The sequence below is a fragment of the Adelges cooleyi genome, unplaced genomic scaffold (assembly GCF_023614345.1).
Source record: "Adelges cooleyi isolate 19-005CV unplaced genomic scaffold, UGA_ACOO_1.1 ACOO_flye_CR_arks_rails_tigmint_CR_PRNA_9, whole genome shotgun sequence".
NCBI lineage: Eukaryota > Metazoa > Arthropoda > Insecta > Hemiptera > Adelgidae > Adelges > Adelges cooleyi.
This window is the reverse complement of record NW_026096579.1, coordinates 12472560-12496007: the sequence shown is the minus strand read 5'-3', so window position 1 is coordinate 12496007 and position 23448 is coordinate 12472560. Positions and strand designations below refer to the sequence as shown.

General features: G+C 36.4%; 1 protein-coding gene across 1 annotated transcript in view; it reads left to right on the top strand.

Moving 5' to 3' along the window:
• Positions 1 to 23448, top strand: part of LOC126846867 (uncharacterized) — a 45614-nt gene that overhangs the window by 19751 nt on the left and 2415 nt on the right. Inside the window, exons 5-7 of the mRNA XM_050586693.1 lie at positions 4971 to 8300; positions 21099 to 21247; positions 22991 to 23175. Coding sequence (XP_050442650.1) covers positions 4971 to 8300; positions 21099 to 21247; positions 22991 to 23175 — 3664 coding nt within the window. The remainder of the gene's footprint in view (positions 1 to 4970; positions 8301 to 21098; positions 21248 to 22990; positions 23176 to 23448) is intronic.

Sequence of the window (23448 nt, the reverse complement as noted above, 5' to 3'; positions counted from 1 at the left end):
TTACCATGATTTACAATATTATAATTGAACAAATAGAATTAACTTACGCGACCTAAAACAGTAGACGAGTACGCTCGTACAAAATTGTTATATGCCAAAATTACATTTTTAATAAATTCGGAAGAAACACATTATTAATGCGCCTTTTTTAAAATTAAATTAATAATTCTGAATAGAATCATATTTCGAATATTATATTGGTTTTTACCTTATATCGTTACATGCTAAACAAATAATAATAATAATAATAATACTAAAACTTAAATACTAAAAGCAGTATGTGCTGTTTTCATTTTAAAATTATCTTATTGTTCAATCGAAAAATTACAATACATTTGGATAAACAATTTCATTTTTATAAATTATATTAACGAAAAATTATTTTGAATTATTATTTTAAATACTCTATGTATCAATTTATCGAATAATGATGTATAGATAGAGGTCCATACTTTTTTCTTGCAAGTACATTCTTATAGCAATCCGCGACAGGTAGGCAACATAATTAACGTTTCTGTTATATTATCAGTATCGCTGAATATCTATGATATAATATGTTTATTATTTTTTTTAACAACATTTATATCTTGTTTCTTATTATTTTAATATTTATTTAAAGGCAAATGGATACTAGAAAATAATCTTCATTGATATCTATTAGTTTATAATAAATATTGTTTATTATTATTTTTGTTTATCAGGTATTATACCAGAATTATTACTAGGTTCGTAGTTTTTTTTTTACTTTAATTATAATATACTACTTCAAGTATTTGCTTAAGTTTTCTACTATAATGTGTTGTATCCAAGTCGATATATAATAAAAAAACAACGCAAATAGTTGTGCATAAAAAAAAATTCATAATAAATCAAACAAAAAAATGTTAGCCCATTTTCAGCTAAAACTGCCAGCAAACACTACATAGTCTGTAAATACAATTTAAACATTGCCTTTTATTCAATATTATAGAACGGTTTGTTGCCATTAAGGGAAATCGCCTAATGTTATACAAATAAAGACTAAAACAAGTCACTTTCATACTTATTTTTGATGGATAGATTTTTTGTCAGATATTGCCTATTCTTTTCCCCTTAATAAATAACGCTTTCCGTTCCCAAGACAATTTTGCATGCTGTCTGATTTTTAAGGAATTTTGTATAGGCAATATTTAAGAAAAAAAAGAGGTTTTAATAAATTTCAATTAGTTTACCGATTAACTTTTATAAGCTTCAAGGTATTATTTTTAACTTATAATTTTTGCTATGAGTAAAAACCGTTTTGGTTTTTCCAATTTCCAATTTCAATTCTATAAAGAGATTCGAGTTCTTTGACTACTTTACTATGTCTTGTAGTAAGCTGATTTTAATTAAAAAATGTAATTTTCTTATAAATAAATTTTAAAAAAATGGAATTTTTTTTTTAATAATAAACCCAATTTTTTTACATAAAAAAAAACAAAAATCTGTTTCCTACATAACCTAGTAAAATTGTCAAAAAACTCGGATGTCTTTACAGAATTTAAATCGGACCACTCTTAAGTAGTCGACATTTTGTCTGGCTTTTTGGTCTAAAACGTCAAAAAACCATTATAGTGAGTTTTTGAATGTTCTGTAGAAAACCGTCAATTATTTTCTTTTTTTTTTTCGGCCTAGTAGCTTATTATATTACGTGTAATTATAAATCAAACACTACATTCATCACTTATATTAGGTATGTGATATTTTAATAATTATTATCATGCAGTTCGTAGTTTATTGGGTACGCCAATCGGTATTTGCGTTTTGAACGAATACTTGTTTAGAGCGCCTGAAATTTACTAGGCTTATACTTCTCAACATACACGCGAGTAGTATTGGCAAGCTACGTTTCTCGTTCCCGGACATTGTTCGGTTCAGTCGTTGCGCGGTTTGGTGCGAGGTGGTTAACCTTGTGCCAGCCACTTCTTTCGGCAACCCATCACCATTGTTGTTGTTGGCGGTGGCGGCGACGACGACGGACCATTGCCATTGTTGTTATGCTTTCATTTGTCACACCCATGGTTGCCAAGTCTCCCGGCGCGCAACACATCATACCGTCATATTATTATTATTATTATCGCCATGTGTATTTTGTGCCCGGCGTGTACGTCACTCCCGAGCCTCATTACGTTTCTTAACAATAATTATCTTACGTACACGTTACACGTTATGTACTACTCTTATCTAACGCATTGCGCGTAGGTGTTGTTACGCGAAGATGTACACAGTACAATAACATACTCGTATTACTTATGTTTCTGATCCGAGATTCTTTCTGGTTGTTGATTTTTTTTAAAAAAATATTTTTTTTTCCTACCGAAAATGGGTTTACATTATTTTGAATGAATAAAAACACATCACAACGCAGCGCTAAAACGTCGAGCAACCGATTTAATAATAACCAAATAAATGTAATATAATAAAATGTATTATACAATTTTGTTATTGTATTTTCTGACAGTTTAAATGTCATTTTTGCTAGATAATAACAACCTATTGATTGCTGTCATCGCGAAAATCCACATTTTCGCTTTTGTACGCTTTTTTTCTCGAGTTTGCACGCTGAAAAACTAATAATATTTTCACTCCGTCAGCGTTTCTGTGTTGAGTGTCAAATTCAATCTTCATCACTTCCAAGTATGTAAAGGTCTTCGTTGTTGGCATTTATCATTTTATACGACACCGCTGTGTTTCTCTCGAGTCAATTGTACAATAATATGATATATTATTACTTTACAGCCAAACGATTTCTATTTTATTTTAAAACACTGCTCGTACGCTATAATAATATTATATGTGCGTTATAATTTATGTGTAGTGCACAATGGATGAATATAGGCAAATTAGTAATTATTGTTTGCGCTGAATACTATTATCTTTTGAAACAGACGAAATCCCAAGAGAACCCAGATAGGCACACCATGTGGCGTCCATAAGTTAAGTTCACATGGACATTATGATATCTAGGCGCTTGGGGCCTATCGGCTTACAAACACACCATCACTTTTACTGTAAACAGCTATTGTCAATATTACAACATAGTTTATTGGTCGAAAACGTCGTGCCTAAATGCGATAACAAGGATCCACCCCGCCGGCTCAGTAATTCACTCGCGAATCGGACAGATTGCTTAAGTACACAATAACTGTCGGTTAGGACTCTGGTGGCTTTAAACCACCACCGTGAGAGGTTGCGTTTTTTTTTTTTAATAAAATGGTTTTGGCTTGAGACAACAAAAGTATAACCGTTGTTTTGTTCGATTCAAATACAGCTGCCCTGCCCAACCCTAGCCACGTGTTTTGAAAATATTTAATCTAAGAGTAAGCGTAATCGCGGTAACCGGATATACCTGCAACGACCAAGGGTCTTCGTGTTCCGTGGGCGCGTGGTCTTCGTTTAATATTATTATATTTTATCCATACTTAAAACTTCTTTGGGCGGCCATTAGTAAAATTGAAGGAGGTTCTTTTTCTAAATATTTGTCAATAAAAAACAATGACAGTGTTTACGGTTAGGTTTTTTTTTTTGTGAAATCGCATATAAAGTGAATAAAAAACACAATAAACACCGATACTGCGGACGGAGTGAGATGTTTGTTTGTTATTATCTTGTCGCAGTATTGTTTTTAACATTTAAGTATTATGTTGTTTTTTCTATAAATTGGCAGGCTCGTTCGTTATTTGATTTGCTGTCTTTTTTTTCGATATACTTTGGATTTGTACATGACTAAGCCAAAAATCGCCATCCTCCTCCGGCTCGACGGCAAACGGCTGACGCTAACGCGTTTCAGTTACCCTCAGCCGGTGCTGTCATAATACACGTGACACGACGGCGCTTTAAGGATTGAAAAACGATCCGATCAATCTCACAGTGTAGTTAAAAAAAACAAAAAAAATTACACCGCAACGACAAAAACGTATTGTTCTCTTTATTTCGAGCTATAATTAATAATATTCCGGTAAGTCTAGGCTTACAAACAGTGCCATCTTTGTACGTTAAAAATATCGAACATTAAAGTTAGCAGCTTAAAGCCAACAAGTATACATTATATCAAGTAATAATTTTACTTATAATAACCCAGAATTATTAATTAATTAATTATCATAGTAAAAACGCCGCGCGCCTCTGGACATACTATACTGAGTACAGCATAATAATTGCAAACGTATAGACAAAGCTAACTTAATTATAATAATAAAATCCAGCACAATGGGGAAGGGGGCATAGTGGGGACGGAGTATATTGTGCAATAAGGGCGATCACAGATTTTATCAATTTGACTATTTTAAAATTTATAGGGCGCCGTAATTTTAAGTTGAAGAATATATACTTTTTTTTAAAGTGTTTTTCGATTTTAAACGGGAAGGGATGAACTTCTTTGAAGTTTTGGCCTAATAAAGTACCTTTTAAGTACGATTTATGATCTATGGACTTGCGAACGAATCGGTTTTAGTGGCTGAGAAAATATCGTGGGTCCAGACACAAAAATGAAAACAATATTTTTTTGAGTTCCGTTTTAAAGCTAAAATATATGTAACGCATAATTAATTATAAGTATGAATTATGAATGTATTTATATTACTGTAGATAGTTATCCATTTTTATTCAAAGAACAATATAAAAATTAGATAGAAAATTAGCATAAATTCATAAATATTAAAAATATATTATAAATGGAGTTTTTTTTAATTGTAGAAATAAAATTCATGCTCGCCATATTAAAAAAGTAAAACAAAAGTAGCAAAAAATAAATTTTTTTTTTAAAATTGCTATATTTTTCTTGCTAGACTAATTATAGTTTTGTATACGTTTAATCATAGATTTTCCATAATGTATATGTAATGTATTTAAGCTTAAGAGTGTCTGCCGAAACCAGTGGCGAATACAAGAGGGTGGCTACTGTCGACTCGGTTCTAAAACACATAATAAAATTGTCTGTCTTTTTTTTTCAGGCGTAACGCCACCTCGAAGTCGACGATTCCTTCGACGGGACCAAGAGGACAACTTGCTGAGCCTGTCCAGTTGTGGTGGCAGCGGCCGCGTCAAAGAAGACTACAGGCTAGTGTTTCTGAACGGCGTAGACTGGTCGTCGGACGACGGCGGAGGGCGGCATACGTCTTCCAGCCTGTCGGCCGACGACGATTGCGACTGGGACTATTTCATGGCCAGCGCGGACGACGACAACAATCAGCAACAGCGACCGTCGACAGGTGGCGCGGGTACCGGTAGTAGTAACGATATTAGTGGCCGTAGTAGCGGCGGCGGAGGTAACGGAGGCGACCAGTTTACCGACAGCCGCGGCGATGGCAGTAAACTGAGCGAAACCGACGCGCATACAACGTTCGTGCCGGTCGTGTTACCGTTCCCCGTGTTCGTGCCCGTGCCGATATTAATACCGCAGGAGCGCGCCCAATCGACGCTCACCGCCGCGTTCGCAAACGTGTTGTCCGAGTACTTTAGGGACCGCGACAGTAGGTGCATCGAGCACCACGGCCACAGTTCAAATGTGATAAACTGTCGCACAGAGGACGACGGCTGCGGAGATCAAATGCCGGAGCCGACGGTCGCTGACGAACGCGTGCCTCTCGCCATGTACGCGACCCGCGCCGCCACCTTGGACGCCAAGCCGTCGTCGGCGGTGACACCGGTTATTGTGGACGACATGGACGACGACGGCCGCAAGTTTCCCGGCGGGTACTACTCCACGTCCGACGATTCGGACGACTCGGACGCGCACGCCGCAATGTCGTACGACGTAAACGACAGTCCGGACGACAGTCAGGACGACGAAGATGACGAATGTAACGTAAAACTGTCCAGCATACTGGACACGGCCGGGACGGTCAAGTCCAACGGTACCACTTCGGACGAATTCTCCGGCACCGAGTCCATGGAAAGGATACCGGTGGACGAATCCAGCATCGGCAACGGCAAGTACACCAGTCTCGTGATGATCACACAAAACGACAAACCGTCGGTGAACGTTGTGGCAAATGACACAACTAAGGTGATGGAGTGTGACGACGTCGATTGTCAAGTCGAAGAATACAAGCTCACGTTAGACACATCAGAACCGGCAGACGACAGCGAGGTTAAAGTGGTGACCGGAAGTGAGACCCTGTCGGCGGTCATCGCGTTGGAAGAAGGTTTGGCCGACGACGACTCCTGGGTAGAGGATCTGGACCGAGACGACTTTAAGAACGAGTCTTCGGAATGCGAAGAAATGTCGTTTGAAGAGGAACCGGAGTACAAGAGGTCCGAGTTGGACTTTACGTTGCACACGATCGTAGAGGAAAGCTGCGAAGAGAGCGAAGTGGAACCCGAGAGGAGCAATCCCACGGAATTAGAAAAGTATTTCTTTTTCGGCCTTTGCGGTGAAAAAGAACACGACACGAGATACACGGATGGGTTTTCTGAAACGAGTTCCATTATTAGCGAGGGCCTTGAATCGCTTGAAAGTATCGAACCCCAACAAACCGGAACCGAAATGATAGGGTCCCGATTGGAACGGTATTTCTTGAGCGAGTTTATGGGTTTCGACCGGCCGGATTCGGACGGAAGCGTGGGCAGTGACAGTCCTGAACACAGTCCCGAGCAGAGAAGAAAGCGATTGGTCAGAGCCAGAGGAACGGGACGGCAACATTCGTCTCTCGATAACCTCACCGAATCCGAACAACCGGTCGACGTACAATTGGATTACGAGGATTCGTCTTCGGATTCGGATTCACACGACGACACGGTTTTGTTCGATAAATCCGACGGCCAGTTCGACACCGTAAAGCGAGGAAAGAAAAAGAAACGTTCTGTCGTGACAGTACCGTCATTAGAAGCTCTGGAAACCGAGGAAAATGTTGAAAAACCCGGCGAACACGTCGTAGTCATGTCTGACGAAAAGACGGAAAACGTGGACGTGGCAGAAGAACAAATCGCTGCGTCGACTCCAGTGGAAACGCCGCAAAAGTTAAGCGGCGTCGACGGTCTAACGAGAACGGACAGTTTTAACAATTGGAGTTCAGACGAGGAGACGAACCTCATGATGTCCAAGATGAGAGCGTTCTTCAAGACCATGTTGGCTAATCAACCGAAACCGGAAGTGCCGGGCGAGAAAAACAAGCCACCGCAGTTGGTCAAATTCGAATCGGAACTGACCAGATTAATGAAGACCGTGCCGGGCATTAGGGACGAACAGGTCAAGGAGATCGTCGAGTACTTGAGCAGTGAAGACACGTGGAGTGACTCGTACGACTCTTCAGACTACACGAGTTCCGACTTGGAAACTGGGTCTAGACTGCAAGACGAAAACCGAGACACCGCGTTCGTTTATCAAAAGCTGATGGCGTCGCTTCGGCGGATCGACGTGCCGAGTTCGGATTCTTCGGCGTCGAGAAACTCACCGCCGCTCGTCACCAAAGTCATGACGCACATCGGCAGTCGACTCGTGGCGCTGATGCACGCCGTGTCCGAAAGCCCGGGAACTCCTCGGGCGTCTAGGTACCACAGACGATCTCATCACCACCACAAGGCCTCCATCATTTCGACCACTACGGAAGAAGAAGACGAGGGCGAAGAGGAATTCGAACCGCCACTCCCTCGATCCAAGTCGCACGATCCGTTGTTGGAAGAGGCCCGGCAAGAAGCCAGCGATAACGAACGGTTCAGCTGGAGGGGCAGTTTCGAGTCGACGCTGATGATGTCCGACTCGCGAACCCGGTTGACGTCGAGCGGCGAGAGTTGCGTGACGTTGGCGGCCAAGAGGCGGTCGGCCGGCGACCTGTTAATCAAGAGCGCCAACAGCAGTAGAGAACAGTTGGACCGAGTACGGTCGTGCGGTAGCATAGGCGGCAGCGTCGAGGACCGCATCTGGAGGAACGGCCGGCGAAGGGACAGCGTACCGGACAGCGGAGACTCGGCGGCCGACAGCGACGATGCCACCGCCGCCGCGGCCGCCGGTGCGCCTTCTGGTCACCACAACAAGTCGACGACGTTACCTCGGAGCCTGCAACAGCAACCGTCGGTCACGTCGTCCAGTACTAACTCGTTACCTAGGCTACCCACTACGCCCTTGCCTTCGCCCAGCCCGTTAACCGGCATCTATAAGGCGCACAGCATGCACCAGTTTAACGTCAAGTCCGCCAGATATAGGCCGCCCGGTTACAAAAACATGGCGACACCCCCTCGCCGGGAGTACAACCGCAGAAGACAGACTGCCGCCCAACCAGCCGGCCAATCCCCTCCGTCCACAGTTCCATACAGTAATAACTTTCCGCCATCACCATTGATCGGTAAGTACAAAAAGAGTATATCTTAAGAAAACATTTTTTCCTTTGAAGTTGCATCGACAACGGTAGTGTGTATACATTTTTGTTGAGCGGCAGCGCTGCGTTGCTAATTTTGCTTGACTGTACAACGGGCGGAGAATAGCCGTTCCGCGTCACAGCCAAGAACAGCACGGAGACGTGTACGTGACCTCATAATCGTCATTTGACCGAAACACTAGTCATAATAGTCCGGTACTGCCGTCGAGCAGCGCCATTTCATTTTTCTCGTTTATTATAGTAAAAAATCTACGATATTATTGAATTCAAACGCGGTTTCCTAGAATGCCTACATTAGATTTTCTATTGCTATTTTAGGAAACAATACGCCTATTTTGATTTAAAGTATTTTTTTTTTATCTTCGTTCTCTGCTGGTGTCATGATAACACGACGACGAGTGTCGTTCCGGATCCATTATAAAACGACCGTCAGACTACAACAACAACGACAACTCTCGGCAACGACCAAGTCCTTGTGCAGCGGTCATTTTTTATTGTATGCAAACAAGCCATAAAAAAAAACACCAAGGCGATACCAGCCAATAGTTGACGCGTCTGTTATCTTAGACGTATGTTGATAAATGATAGGTCCCAAAAACGAGCAAAATGTACTTGGTGTAGTACCGTGTGGTGGCAATATCATCGTACAAGATGAAGAGGTTTGTGAGGCAAAAAGATACGATTTTTGAACGGCTAAAAAACCAAATAGAATTTTGTACGTTGGATCACGATGATAATAATGACCGCGTCCGAATTGTAGTACACTTTTTTTCACAGTCTGTTATAATAATATCGGTTCTATACACCGTGCAATTTGCAATATCAGTCGTTGTTGTCGAGCTATTTAACGGTGCTAACAGTACTTTAATGGCATTTCAAGAAATACAATCATATTATTGTTATTGCTGCGCCTCGCGTACGTACCTCTATCCTTTTTGGCCAAACACAATTTTTATTATAATACAATAACAATAATATATTCTTATTGCGCATTTAGACTGAGCGATAATAATAATAATAATAATAATAATCATTTTTGACCATTTTTACAAAAACACTACACCGTAACGCATTGTGTGTCTTTCGGTAAGCGTTCATTAGCCGCCGTTATTTAACGGTGATTATTCGTCAAAGTAAAAAAAAAAATTCTTTTTTTTTTTTACTTCACTCTGATATAGTAGGTCAGTAACTAACAATAATAGGATATAAACACATTATAATAATATAGTATTATTATTATTATTAGGATTATGGCGGGTAAGCCGGTCTTCGACGTCATAAACCATATTATATAAATGCGCGTTATCAATGTCCTGAAAAAGGCATTATATGTTAATTTATCGATTTAAACACACTATTCTTTTACCTCCACGACTGTAGTCTGTAGTCGCAATTGTTAAATATTTGTTTTCAAAGCCACGCTTATCCCTCGACATCATGCAAGCTTAACAGGCCATGAAGCCCAACGATGCCATCATGAGATGGTTATAATACCTGATGAACTTTATTCTAATAATCGGCTTTCAATGCCTTTAGTGTAGGTACACCGCAAGGGTAATGTGAGTTGTACGGTACTTCTGGCTGATAGAAAGAACATAACAATGACCGAGAGAGCCTGTAATAAAATATTTTCCATCAAACCTAACCTTATATCTTTTAGAATCGAAATGGCTAAGACGGCGAATAGTCTATCCGGGCCAGAATAATATTTATGAAATTATAGCAGCGTTTCAACATAGAAACGTTGACGGTAGGATTGGATTTCAAACAAGACATTATCTATCTAAACTATACATTATAGAGGCTCCCAGGTCACTGATTGACATTTTTTTAAACGTTTTCGTTCTTTATAAGCAGTTGTTTTTTATACGCCTAGGCCCCAGAGACGCTTAATGGAAAAATCTGCCTACGGTTAGGTATAAACTATAGAAAAATTGTACGAGGTTTTCATTGTTTTTTGAAAGGTTAAAAAAATGTTATAACAAACGCCGTTCGGTCTCGGAGCTAGTCACGTTTACATTGAAAAGCACTCGAGCTTCATATCATAATAGTACAATGCGAAAACGCCAGTGTATTCTTTACTATATCCCATCATAATAATAATTCGTTGTTATTGAAGAAAAACATAATATTTTTTTTGTTGTCCGCTATAATAATATGGCGATACATATTGCATGGTATTCTATTATAGTAGGTATACAAATTTTATGCTGGGACGACGACAGTACCTGCCGTATTAACATTTTTTTTTTTTAAAGTACCTAAACAAGTATAGGTAGAGTATATTATATATTATTATTATTAACGATGCGCTTGCTCGGGTACTTTAAATTAAACGGGTAATAATAATATTATTACCTATATTTTTTCAGTACGGTACATGTGTTGGGCCGAATTCCTAAGAGGGTCGGTCGAGCGGATAAATAATTATTAATTATTATTAGTATTATTATGACCATTGCATTCCACGAGAGAACGTGATTTCGTGTTTCGATTTCCGCCTCTCGCCCGTTAGGTTTGCGAGCAGCCGATAGTAGGTATTGATCACTTGGTAAAACAATGCCAGTGCGTTAAACTATTTATGGGATGATTCCGACCGTGTTTACCAGATGGTATGACGTTTTAAAAAAAATGTTTTCTACATCATAATAGTGTACCGTGTGCGCGTACCGGCAAGTCAACAGTAGGTGTATGCGATTGCCAGGTGTAAAACCATGCACAACCCTCGACGTTATAATAGCATTATACTGTAACGTGTGTTCGTTATTTTGTTTATTCCCCGACTTCATTTCGTTCATGTTATTGTGTTTATAAGGCTTCTTTTTTTCTGTACTTACTACCGACGTACCTATTTTTATGACACCGTTTCTGACTGGCAACGACCAATCCATATAGCCAAAGCCTTCTGCAGGTCGACCACTCTGAAAAAAATGCTATTGATTGATATTAGTACATCAAAAACACTAAGTGCTTAAAATCTAAACTCATGTGGCACTGTTTCTAAATTTTACAATCGGGATTCTATTCAAAGACGGTCTTAGGCGGTTGTAAGATGGGGTAAGTACCCCTATGAAGTTTGGCTTTACCCTCCTGTAAATTATGAAATTGAATCCAAATGTATACTTGTATGCAACATTGGACAAAAATAGTGTTAGTCCGACTTTATTCCATCATTGAATAATAGCTGGCACCGCCACTGATTTCACCCTACGTCTTACCTCATAGTCCAACTATATACAAACGGTATGATCGAAAGGGGGTTTTACTATTTCTGGAAATCTCAACAAGATCTGTCGCCGTACTAATTGTGCTAGGCTTATGATACAAGTATAATTATTGTGATCAATAATATTTTTATTTTAATACAGTTTACTATTAAAAGCGTTGTCCGGAAAGTAATACTACTCACGTGTAATTTAATATGTTTCAAGGATATCAAAGTGTATTAATATTAGTTTCAAACTTCATTAGCATGGGTACACATACATAAAAATTGATCTTTATGATTACACAACGCAAAGCACCAGTGTAGTTAATGTATCAGATATTATTAAGTCGGTTAAGTATAATGTAGGTCCGTCCTTGACTGGTTAAGGAAATATTTTGTTTTTATTTGCAATTACAAAACTTTCCGGTCATAATATTATTGTTGTTAGAATATACTCAGACCTATAATCAGCTGATCAACGAAACCGTTGACTATTTCCGTTATTCTTTAAACAAAACACAATAAACGCATACTATTACATTTTCAATGTCCACTATGCGTGTATATGATATTAGTTGAAACCTCATAGGTCGTTTTTAGTTATTGGTTGAGAACCACTGTTTTCCGGGGTTTCGCGTGTCGTTCGCCCGTCCGTGTCCGTCCAAAACACAAACGTTATGTTTAATTTAAAAAAAGTGCCTTTGTTTCGTCCAAAGACGTTTCTGCGTGGAGATCTGTAGTACCTACCCGTGTTTGATAGGCCATCACACGACTTTGTGTGTATTATAATATAGAATATACCTATTTTGTATATTTTTCTCAGTGACGTTTGACAATGATGTTAAGTGTGTTTGGCTACCTTGAATCAACAAAGGGGTCTTGGCTCGGAAACGATTCGGATATTAGAGTTTTATTACTATAACGTGTGACATCCAAAAGAAATGAAAACGGTGTTTACGGGTAAACAAAAAAAAAATTCTCTAATGAAATCAAGGTCCTGTCGTCCTTATACCTTCGTCGATATTCCCATAGCTGTATTGAATAATAATAAGATGTAAAAAAAAAATTGTTCTTTGTTGTAAAAAATATAAAACATTTTATGAAAAACGACTATGGTAAAAATGATCGATAATGCGTTGAATACCCAAGTATATATTTTGTCGTTTAGATGATTAACGGGTTTTAAAACAACATAAAAAAGTATTATTTGAAACACTGTGACTGTCTATAGAATTGCCATTTGATTGTGGCCTAGATATAAAATTTTGTAATTATCCATCATTGGACGTGGCCAATATGTCTCCAATGTGACCAACAGCAAACCGGCAACACTATTGTGTTGTGCTCGTTAAATTTTTTTCTTACTAAAAGCAATAAACGGAAAATAATTAATAGAAGTATTTAAGTAATAAATTACATTATATTTTCCCCACAAGCCGCGTAGGCGTATATAACAGTTGACATGGTATTTGTATATATTATGCATGTTACTATTAAAATGAAACTTAAGTTATTTAGCTTACACGTTGAATTCAAGGGTTCGGATGGGACTTTCTCACATCAAGTCTGCTGTAAAAATGTTCTTAGTATACTAATTATTGACATTTGACTGTTTTTATTTTAATCCATCTACTCGTGAAAACGCACAATTAAGGTGCTACTCTCGAGAAAAACGTTTTTATTTTATTCTGTCTATGTCCGATTTCTAATTGGGTCCATTTCTGAAGTTGACATAATAATTTACCTACTCCAAGGACTTTTGAGTGGATACCGAATGAGTTTTTTTTCTAAGAACCAATTTTTACCCAAAAGCTGAGTGGCCTTACCTATCCGGATTTACCTACTGTATATCATCAGTAATAACTGGAACTCGAAAAAAATGGCATAATATCTATTTTTATCGACTCGCAAGTGGATTTATTATACTAGTTTTTTTAATGCTTTTCAAAATAGTTTTAATACTATTTTATACATATCCTATTACTCATCGTGTTGACGTGCAGGATTATACGTGGATTGTTAACATCACGGTCCACTGTACTTAGGTGTAGATTTAATTCGCATCGGTGGTAGCGACCGAACTACGCTTCCTGTGAGATCTCAAATTTGTATTTCGGGTGCTAACGCTAACTGACTCTGTTCACTGTTGTTTTTCGATAAATTAAAATGAATTTCGGTAATTTTCGAGTAATCTCTTTGCGCTTTGTTTGTAGCTTTTCGACTTGTGTCGGTCGTTTTTGCACACAAGACGGAATGCATCCGTCCAGTATAATATAACCCTGAACAGGTTTACGACCCACGGTGGTCGTCGAACGTGCCGGCCGTCTTATTACCATAATTTTTTTTTGCTTTTGAGAGTGCCCTATGCGTGTGAAAATGGATAACAATAATTGTTATAATGAAAATAAACAAATAAACGTTACCAAAAATGTCAAACGTGCATAAGAGATAAGCGGTGACACGAGAAGTACCGAAATTATTATAATAAAGTAAATGAAATAATAACGTTATGTGGAGTTGTTCATAGTTGAGTTCGAGATCTTTGTACGATTAAAGCCATTTCGACCGTACGAGATATGTTTTGGAAGTATAGGACTTAGCGTTGAAATGGAACTCTCGGGTAGGTATATTATAAATGTGCCTGTATTTTATTATGTTGGCACGTGAAAACATTTTTAGCCGTCCACCTCGAACCGCTATGTTTACTGAATACAATAGAATATAATGTTAATAATTAAGAGTTTTCCGATGGACTATGACCTAAATACACCGTTTCTCTTTCACTGAACATTCTGAGCGTTGCGCTAATCCTTTGCCACGATCAAACGCAATATTGTAACAAGTATAATTGTTATTATCATTATTATTACTGTATGTATATTGCTGCTGCTGCTGCGGTGTATTTACGTGTGCATATTAGAAAGGAAACTAAGCTGTGTTGGCTCAGCACAGGCGTATTGCTTTCCACGTCTGGATGAGTAGTGAAATTTACTTATCCGGGTTTGGATAACAAACGGGTGATTAATATACATATATATATTTATTATTATTGTTATACATAATATTTTCGTTGCACACACTCGATGGAGATGAAAAAATGCATGTTAGTATTATTATAATCATAATATGATGGCAATCCAAAATTTTAAAATGTCTTTGTGTAGGCGCATAACATTGCAAGGTTGACTGCATAATAGTTTACAACATTATCGCCTACAAACACATGTGTGTACGCGTAGGCGATTATTGGATAGCCGAAAATGGATGAAATAAAATATCTGAATATGTCTGATCGTTGAAATTATTCAAAAATCAATCAACGGTCTTACATTCTGCAAAGTTGGGACTTAAGTGGTACGGAAAATAATTCCAACGCTTGTTAGTATTTTTTTTTTTTTATATTCGTATAAGTAATAAATTAGCAATATGTGAAATATATTATAATAATTAATAATTTTATAGCATTAAATTAATGCTGCGCACTTGCAAATGTTGATTAGCATAAGTAGATGAATTTAGAGCACATAAACACAGGTGTAAATTTTAGTTGATATCCGTTTTCGAATCTAGGTTAATGCCAATTATTATACGACATCACCGTTAACTACTCGACGTCATCGTTAGTGTGGTTCAACGCTACCTATATAGCCGTTTGTATCATGTATGATCTAATAGCAATGAACACCTTCTGAAATTTGTCAGTACCAGTGACTGCTATTTGCAAATTGCTTTTCCCGTAGAAGGTGAAACCGTCGCTTAATATTAATCCATCATCTGTTAAAGCGTAATTATTTATTTATTTAAAAGTTTCTAAAACGCGCACTGTTATTATAACGCTAGATTAGTAAATATTCACAAGTGTTACTTATTATTAAAAATTACACGTTCTTCCGGTGAGGTATATAAATTGCATACCTCCATACATGATGATCAGAAAACTTTCATAATAAAATGTTAACCTCAAGACGACTGGATAAGATAAAGTAGATAATTGACGATACATAAGGTCACACAAGGTTTGGCTATTGCGAAGAAACATTTTTTTTTTTACAATTGCGTGACGCTAAATAATTTATTAACCAAAATATTCTCATTGTGTAATAATTAATTATCATATATTTCTAAAACCTTCGACGGCCAGCTTTTCGTAGTAAAAAAAACCTTAAGGTACTCAAGCCATTAAATATTTCTTTAGGCGCGTTCGTCCTACGTGATCGCCAATAATCATAGTTGAAATTCTCTGTGTGTCATTATTCATTACAAAAAAAATATTATGCATAGGTGCATTATTTAAGCGCATACATACCTAAAGTACCTAAATAGTATATGTAGTTTTACTAAGTTGTTATACATAAAGTTTTTAAAAATACTAGAAGTTTTTGTTTAAGTGTCATAACTACAGTAGTGTACAATAATCGAATAATATGCTCAGTATGCGACTGAGTACCTATTTTAACATCCTCACCTGTGCGTTTTAATTATTTTTAATATCACGTCAAACAGCAATTAGTACAACAGTAATTACTCACAAGCGACATTGATTTATATGTTTTATACTGGAGTAGGCACATTAATTTCTTTTGAGCGCTTACGACCTAAACATATAATATTATGGTTTAGCATTACTACGACAGTATTGTGTTTCTATGAAATGTTCTGTCGATTGTAAGCAATTAAAAATATATAAAAAGTGGAAAAATATTGTTCTCGAGAATGAAGTAAGTACTCGTGATGTTTCAATCTAACCTGTTTTATGTACACAGAATTTTACAATTTATTACTTTATAATTTTATTTTTAACATTATATTATGAGGAGGATGTGTGGAGGTCCGGGGGAAAATATAAGAAACTGAGCTAACCCAAGGCTAAATTATATATTTGATAATTGGATAATAAATTTACTTATACGGTAACTTTAAAGTTTAAACTCTCGGTGTTGGTTCCTTGGGTGTTGTCTGGTCAACTACCTCGCGAGAGCCAGAATGATGGTTAGATGATAAGTGACTTAGCTCAAAGAGCTCTGAGTCTATCAATTTGACGAGGTGTCGGCGAGGCGAAGGCGTTTATTTGATAAATTCCAGGTATAATATACACAAAACGCGTATTGAATCGTATACGACGAATTCGGATTGTCCATTTGCTAGCCTTTAGGCTTGGTTGGCATTAGGAAAACGTAAGACCTAAAGCCGGAATGTTTATTGTTACTCGAGAAACATTACAGCTTATTATATTCGTATCGCTTCTGGAAATCCGTATTCCTGCCAACTGAACTGTATCTGAAAGCAAACAAAACCGTAGTCCGCACCCGTTTCAATAGACAATAGATACGGCATAATCATGTTATAACATCGTCTTGTTTCAGCAGACGAGTCTTGCAATAATAATTGTATTAGACGTCGGTGTTGTTTCCAAGTCACACCGCGTACCTGCATGTAGTGCTCTAGGCCGGACGAAATACAAAGAAAAATCAAATGCCTTTAGGGGAGGGGGGGAGGATATTTTAGCTCCCATGCTAAAGTATTGGTTTTATAACGCAATGGCGTTGTTTTATTACTAGAATTATATTACACTGATGTTGCTTGCCGATGTCGGCGGCTACGTTTCTTTCGTTAATCTTAAACCGCGGCTATAAATCTAGTGGTGGCGGCTAGTTGCTTTTTTGTTTGTATTTCTCTGTATTAGTGAAAGCCGCCGTCATCGCCATCCGGAGAAGCAAACATTTTCAGTTTCACTGGACACTGGGCCGGACGCACATGTCCGAAGGCCGACGACCTTGTAACCCACATCAACGCGGTTCGACGACACAATCGCGCATGTGGTGATCGACCGTAATGGCCAAGCAGAGTCGTCGACTACTTGACATTGAAAATCCACAGATATCCTATCCGAACGGCGTTTCTCCCTCTTTTCTCACACTGTTAAACAATAACGACGAATATATCGTTTTCGCAACAATCGATTTCAGTTTGATTAGTTAGTACGAGCAAACAAACTAATCTTAGAGTCTCTATAGTCGTCGGATAGAACTAAGCACAAGCGGTGTGAGAGTGAGTCTTTAGGTATTTCTAAAATCATCATAATTTATCTACTGCGGTGTCAGGCAAATGATTTATTGGCTTTGAAAGTATGTGCGGTCGTCTATTAGAAACCGCGAAATTGTTCGGCCTACGTCGGCTATTTATTTATTGTGTGATACGGCACGGCTCGTATGCGTGTCTAACGTTCATAAGATGTAGGCTTAGTTTCCAAAACCAGTTTTTTCTCATTCACTCCTGCGGTAGTCCTCGGATGCACAGTATGATAATGTACATTTTTAACGGACGTCTAGAAATGCAATTATAGGTAAATCGATGAAGTCTAATCAATTTTGAGTTATGCGTGTACTCGTATATGTCAATAGATATGTTCAGAATTTCTTTCTATCGTTTCAGGTCAGGTTCAAAAGTCGTTCATATAAAACTAGACAAATATGCATTTACTTACACCTTCGGTATAATGATTAACATTTGATTTAATTAAGTATTAATTGTTTAGACGCGGAAAAACTGTCGTGCTTTAAGCGAGACGCAATATTTAGTATTACGTTGCAAAATAAAAAAAAAAATTAGTATGAAATAATAAAATATGTAAAACAACTCCTTCGTTAGTTTCGTCATCTTTTCAGTTCGATTCGGTCGGTTAACATCTCGAGTGTTAGGTTGGTTTTTTTTCTACTTACACCCAAGCTGTGAGGCAATGCACGAGCGCGCGCTTCACCGATGGAATTGCAGCGAATCGTGAAAATCGTTAAAGTCTCCATGGCTCCGCGATAATACTTAAAAAACAAATTGTCAATGTTCTCTCGGTGAACGTGTACCTAGTGTTAATATTTTTTAGCTTGAGGTTTTTTTTTATAACTCACTTTCCATTATTGCGACCGTTTGTTCAAGCCGAGCCCATAACAACCGACTGTTCATTCGGAATAAATGAAAAAAGGCTAACACATTAATTATACTGCGACGACGTGCGTTTGGACTTAGGGTATCGGTATAGGGTTTTAGTTTTAGATGTCGTTTATTAGTGGCGATAAACAATACAACAACGGTATATTAGAAAACGCACAGAAGTATAAACAACTTTTACTTTTGTGTAAAGAGGTCCTGCGACCATAAGGGCGAGAACCGCTCCGTTCCCGTCACGTCATTCGTGAGATTGTTTCACTTTTGTTCGTACGCGTTTCAATCAGATTATAATATTATTATAATGTATGGAAATTACACCGATTACCGAAATAATGACATGTTTTATAAACGAGCAATTATTAACTATTAATAATTATAAAAGGTCCACATATTATTATACTGAAAGCTAGAGTACAATACACACACATACCCGTCGAACGAGTTACTTCCGGCTAGGTTTTCTCTACCTGGCATTCACTTCGGTTTGCATACCAGTTCTGTGTAGGTACTTACACGGACATTGAACATGCGAAAATCGATTATTAAATATGAGTTAATATTTATCGTTCATCCGGCACGACGCACATGAATGTACATTGTCCATAAACAAAACATGATAATGATAATTACCTAAATTACTTTCAGCTTTTATAACACAAGTAAAACCGACTAGACACAGAGTTTCGAAAAATAGTTTTACCTGCTACCCAAAAACGAATACTTACTTTATTTAAAAAGAAGATGTTTCTCTTGCGGCGTAGTTTACAAGAGTATTTTCATGAAAAGTTCTCGGGTACATTTTATAAGAACTGCGCAGACAGATTATGTCATGACAGGTTATGACAGGTTATGTCATGGTCTCTGGGTCTATTGTCATTTCTTCAGACTATCCTTCGCATCCACCATTCCGATAGTCAAGTCGTGAGCACCGTTTTCCAAAGTAATAATATAATAATAACCGTGTTATTGCCAAAGATATCTAATAACTATATAGGCACGTATAAGTTACATGAATACAAATCACAAAAGCAATTTTAGCGTGATCTCACCTTCAATAACGAACGCAAATGTATGCCTATAGGTATAGTAGTGTATTATATCAGTGACATGCAATAAAAAAAAAATCATAATATACCTTAAAAAAAAAGCTAGCGTTTGTCGGGGTACACTTATAATATAAGAACCGTTGAATTTATCACTAAAATATTATCTTTGACCATTAAAACACTGAACTATTAATGGTAATAACAATAAAATATAATATCAAGATATATTGCTTTGATAATAAAATTGTAGTAACAATAAACGTAGCAACATTTTCCTTGGAGTAGTGTAACTTATTTGTTGAACGGTATCTGAACGCAACGGCACAGGCTTTTGTCCAGTGTGCTTCAGTGAAAATTGTATACTTTTTACCTAGCCTCTTATTTTAAAATAATTCGATAAGGTGCAAAAAAAATACCCTAAGCAAGAACATTATAGAATATAGAAGTAACAGTAAAAGCGTTGTCAAATGACAAAATCTACAAAAAAAAAAAAAATTGGTCTATGTATTGGGGACAATAACAGTTAATAGTTGACCGATGTGCCTACAACGCCACCAGGTTACTTAACGAAAAGACAGTGTTATAACAATGAGAAATAATAATAATAATGAGCAATTAAATATTTTTAAACTAGTACTTTGATAGAATTGATGAAGCTCTCGGATTTGGTTGATAATAATTTTGATGATAAATGTTTGGTGATATATTCGCGTGAAAAAATATAATTATACATAAATCGCTTTTTCAAGAAAGGGGAAAGACAAACAACTGTTTTCTGCTGAATACAAACTTTTTAAAAATCTGAAATATACAGAAACGCTTTCTTTTTTATTTTGGAAACATTTGATATATTTTTTAGATTGTTGGGTACTAATTTTGTAAACACATATTGAAATGTGTATTCATTAAATTGAATTATAACTAAAATGAGATTTTATAATATTTGCAAATTTGTTTAGGCTTTCAAGTGTTGACTTGTTCCTTTTGATGTATAGTTAAAAAGTAATTGTCGTAAAAATGGTGATACATTCCCTTTCTTAAATAAGCGATTAATATTTTATCATTGTAACCTTACAAATTGATAATAAACAATAATATCATACGTCATGCATTAATTTATATTGCAAATTTTTTACAAAACAATAATTTAAAACTATGGCCCGACTTATGAACACGTTCTAGCTATATACGAGTTATATGCCTAAATAATTATATTAAAACAAACCTAGATGCGGTCTTTTAGTTAATAATTTAATAATATAATTAGTTTAGACGATATTATATTCGTTAGTTAGTTACCATAGTCGTTAAACTAGTAGTATAAGGCTGTTGATTAATACCAATATTGATGACGCCTCTGAAATATACAATTAATTATTTGTATGCGCTAAATTAAATGTACTCGGTTTGCGGCATAGCGCGATGCCTGTTTGCGACTTCTCTCTCCTCACTTCTCTAAGGACGATATTCTTTAAAAGTGACCTAGTTTCCATTTTTGAGATTATACACTTTTATAGATTTGCAAATTGGAGTTATGTTTACATAATGTTATGTGTTTAATTTTTTCAGGTACTTTCGAAAACGACAGTACACAGATCGTTGGTGGTAGCTGTGGTGTAATTAGTCCAGAACCTTCGGCAAACAATTCCGTGTGTTCCTTCAAAGCCGAAGATGACGTCGAAAAACCACAACACAGGAGTAGCTCTTCTCTCGGAGTGGTATGTACTTTTACAGTATAAAATTACTTACATAATTAGTATTCATCTGGTGAAATTCACTTTCTTTGTTGCATTTACTTACATCTTCAAACGCTTATATTATGATCACACAACATGCAAACATGTATTAATTTATAGTTTTTAAAGTTAAATCAAAATCTCAGTTCATTCAAAACTGTACAGATACCATTGGTATAGTATTATATTTTCGCTTGTTTATTATTTTTTTATCACTAAATTAACTTAAGGAAATACACAAAACATTTTTAGACGGTTTAAGTAATAACGGTATTATATAATATTATACTAAGTTAAACTCGACAGGGCATAGTCGTCGACTAGTTAGTATTGACACTTGACAATGATATTTCCGAAGTGAAATTTGAAGCTTATTGATTATATATAAATTATTCTACACTGTAATTGGATACACGGTCTATCCAACTTTGAGAACTTTATTTAGTCATGAGTCGTTCTCAAATGTAATGATTGGGTTGATGTTAAATGTCAATACCGGAAAACCTTATTTTTCTATTATGAATTCTATCAAACAAATGATTGGCCATAAGATAATTATAATAATTTGGATAATACTCCGATCAAGACAATAATCTAAGACCACTCTGTACATTGAAAGAAAATTATATACTAAAATATTCTATTTTTCGAGTTCTTTCATTTATTCAAACAAGTAGATAATGGTTATTTACACATTTTTACCTAAGATATGTAAATGTTATTTACATAACGGAAAACAAATATATTTTATGACAGACCCTAAAGTAGTTTATAAATAACAATGTGTTTACACTACTAATGTATCTTTCGAATTCTCTGTCTTATCTACTACAAAATATTTAGACTAAACCTATAAGAACAATGGTCTGCTGCAGAATGTACGCGATGCAATAGGCATTAGTAGAACATATTAGTGTACAGTTTTATATTTAATTGTAACAATTTAATTAGTGGGTATAGTTCACTGCGTGGGTACTTTTTCTTACTCGTTTCGCTGATCTTTTATAACTAGGTACTTCCATTACATTCGATAAGTATACGAGTTAATTAGTCATTAAAGCCCATCTTAAAAACTATAATGTCTATAATTAAAAAAAACTGTTCCTTTTAATTACACTATTAATCATTACTTAATAAGTTTTCTTATTAAAAGAAATGTGGGTTAAAATTATACCATAATTGTAATGACTCTGTATTATTTATATCAATTTTAGAAAAATAATAATTATTTGTATTTATTAGTTTATGTAAGTATAATTGGTTGAAATATTACGATAAAATATTCGAATATTATAATTTTATACTAATTCCTTAATGTTACTCAGTTGAAATTCGAAATGTAAACCAAAATATTTATTATAAAGCCTGTTCATAGTCTAATGAGTTTAATATAGATACCATCGAATGTAGTTCAGTGTGTAAGTACACCTTCACTACTTCTTCCGCGTCGACTTAAATTATTCCAGTGGAATGCTAATAAAATCTGATTTCTAAACATAAAACAACAATGGGCTTCTTATAATTTAAAACTATAGCTGTTATACTATTATTAAATTTGTCCGATGTTGATTTATTATTCAGTTATTTAACATACATATATTTAAAGAAAATTTTACTATTTATTATTTTTATCAGTTTATGTATTTTTCTATACTTTTAGCCCTTGAGGCGTTTAAATAAATAAAAAAATACCTAACATCAACTAATTTGTTCATATTTTCACAGGCGAGAAGCGACTCAATGGCGTCTGTGTATTCCGGAGCCGGAGAAGTTAGATACGGAACGGTGGCCGTCAGAGGCGAAGTAGAATTTGGTCTGCAATATAATTATAAGGCTGCTCAATTCGAAATTAATATCAAACACTGTCGCGATCTAGCAGCTGCTGATCCAAAACGAAACAGATCTGATCCGTAAGTTATACAATTTCTAAAAGTTTATCCAGTCCACACGACACCAGGCCTTCTTGTTCACATTATCTTCTTTTTTCTCTGAACCACTCGAGCTAATACATCAATGATGCTATTAGTGTAAATAAATAATGTGTCAAAATAGGATAATATAAAGACACAATTTGTTTGCACTGATGGCAGTGCCAGTTCGCCTCTCGGCCGCTGGCGATTTCTTTACAACAAATAACCACACTGTCTTTACTCTTCCGAGGGCCCTGAACTTAAGTTAGCGGC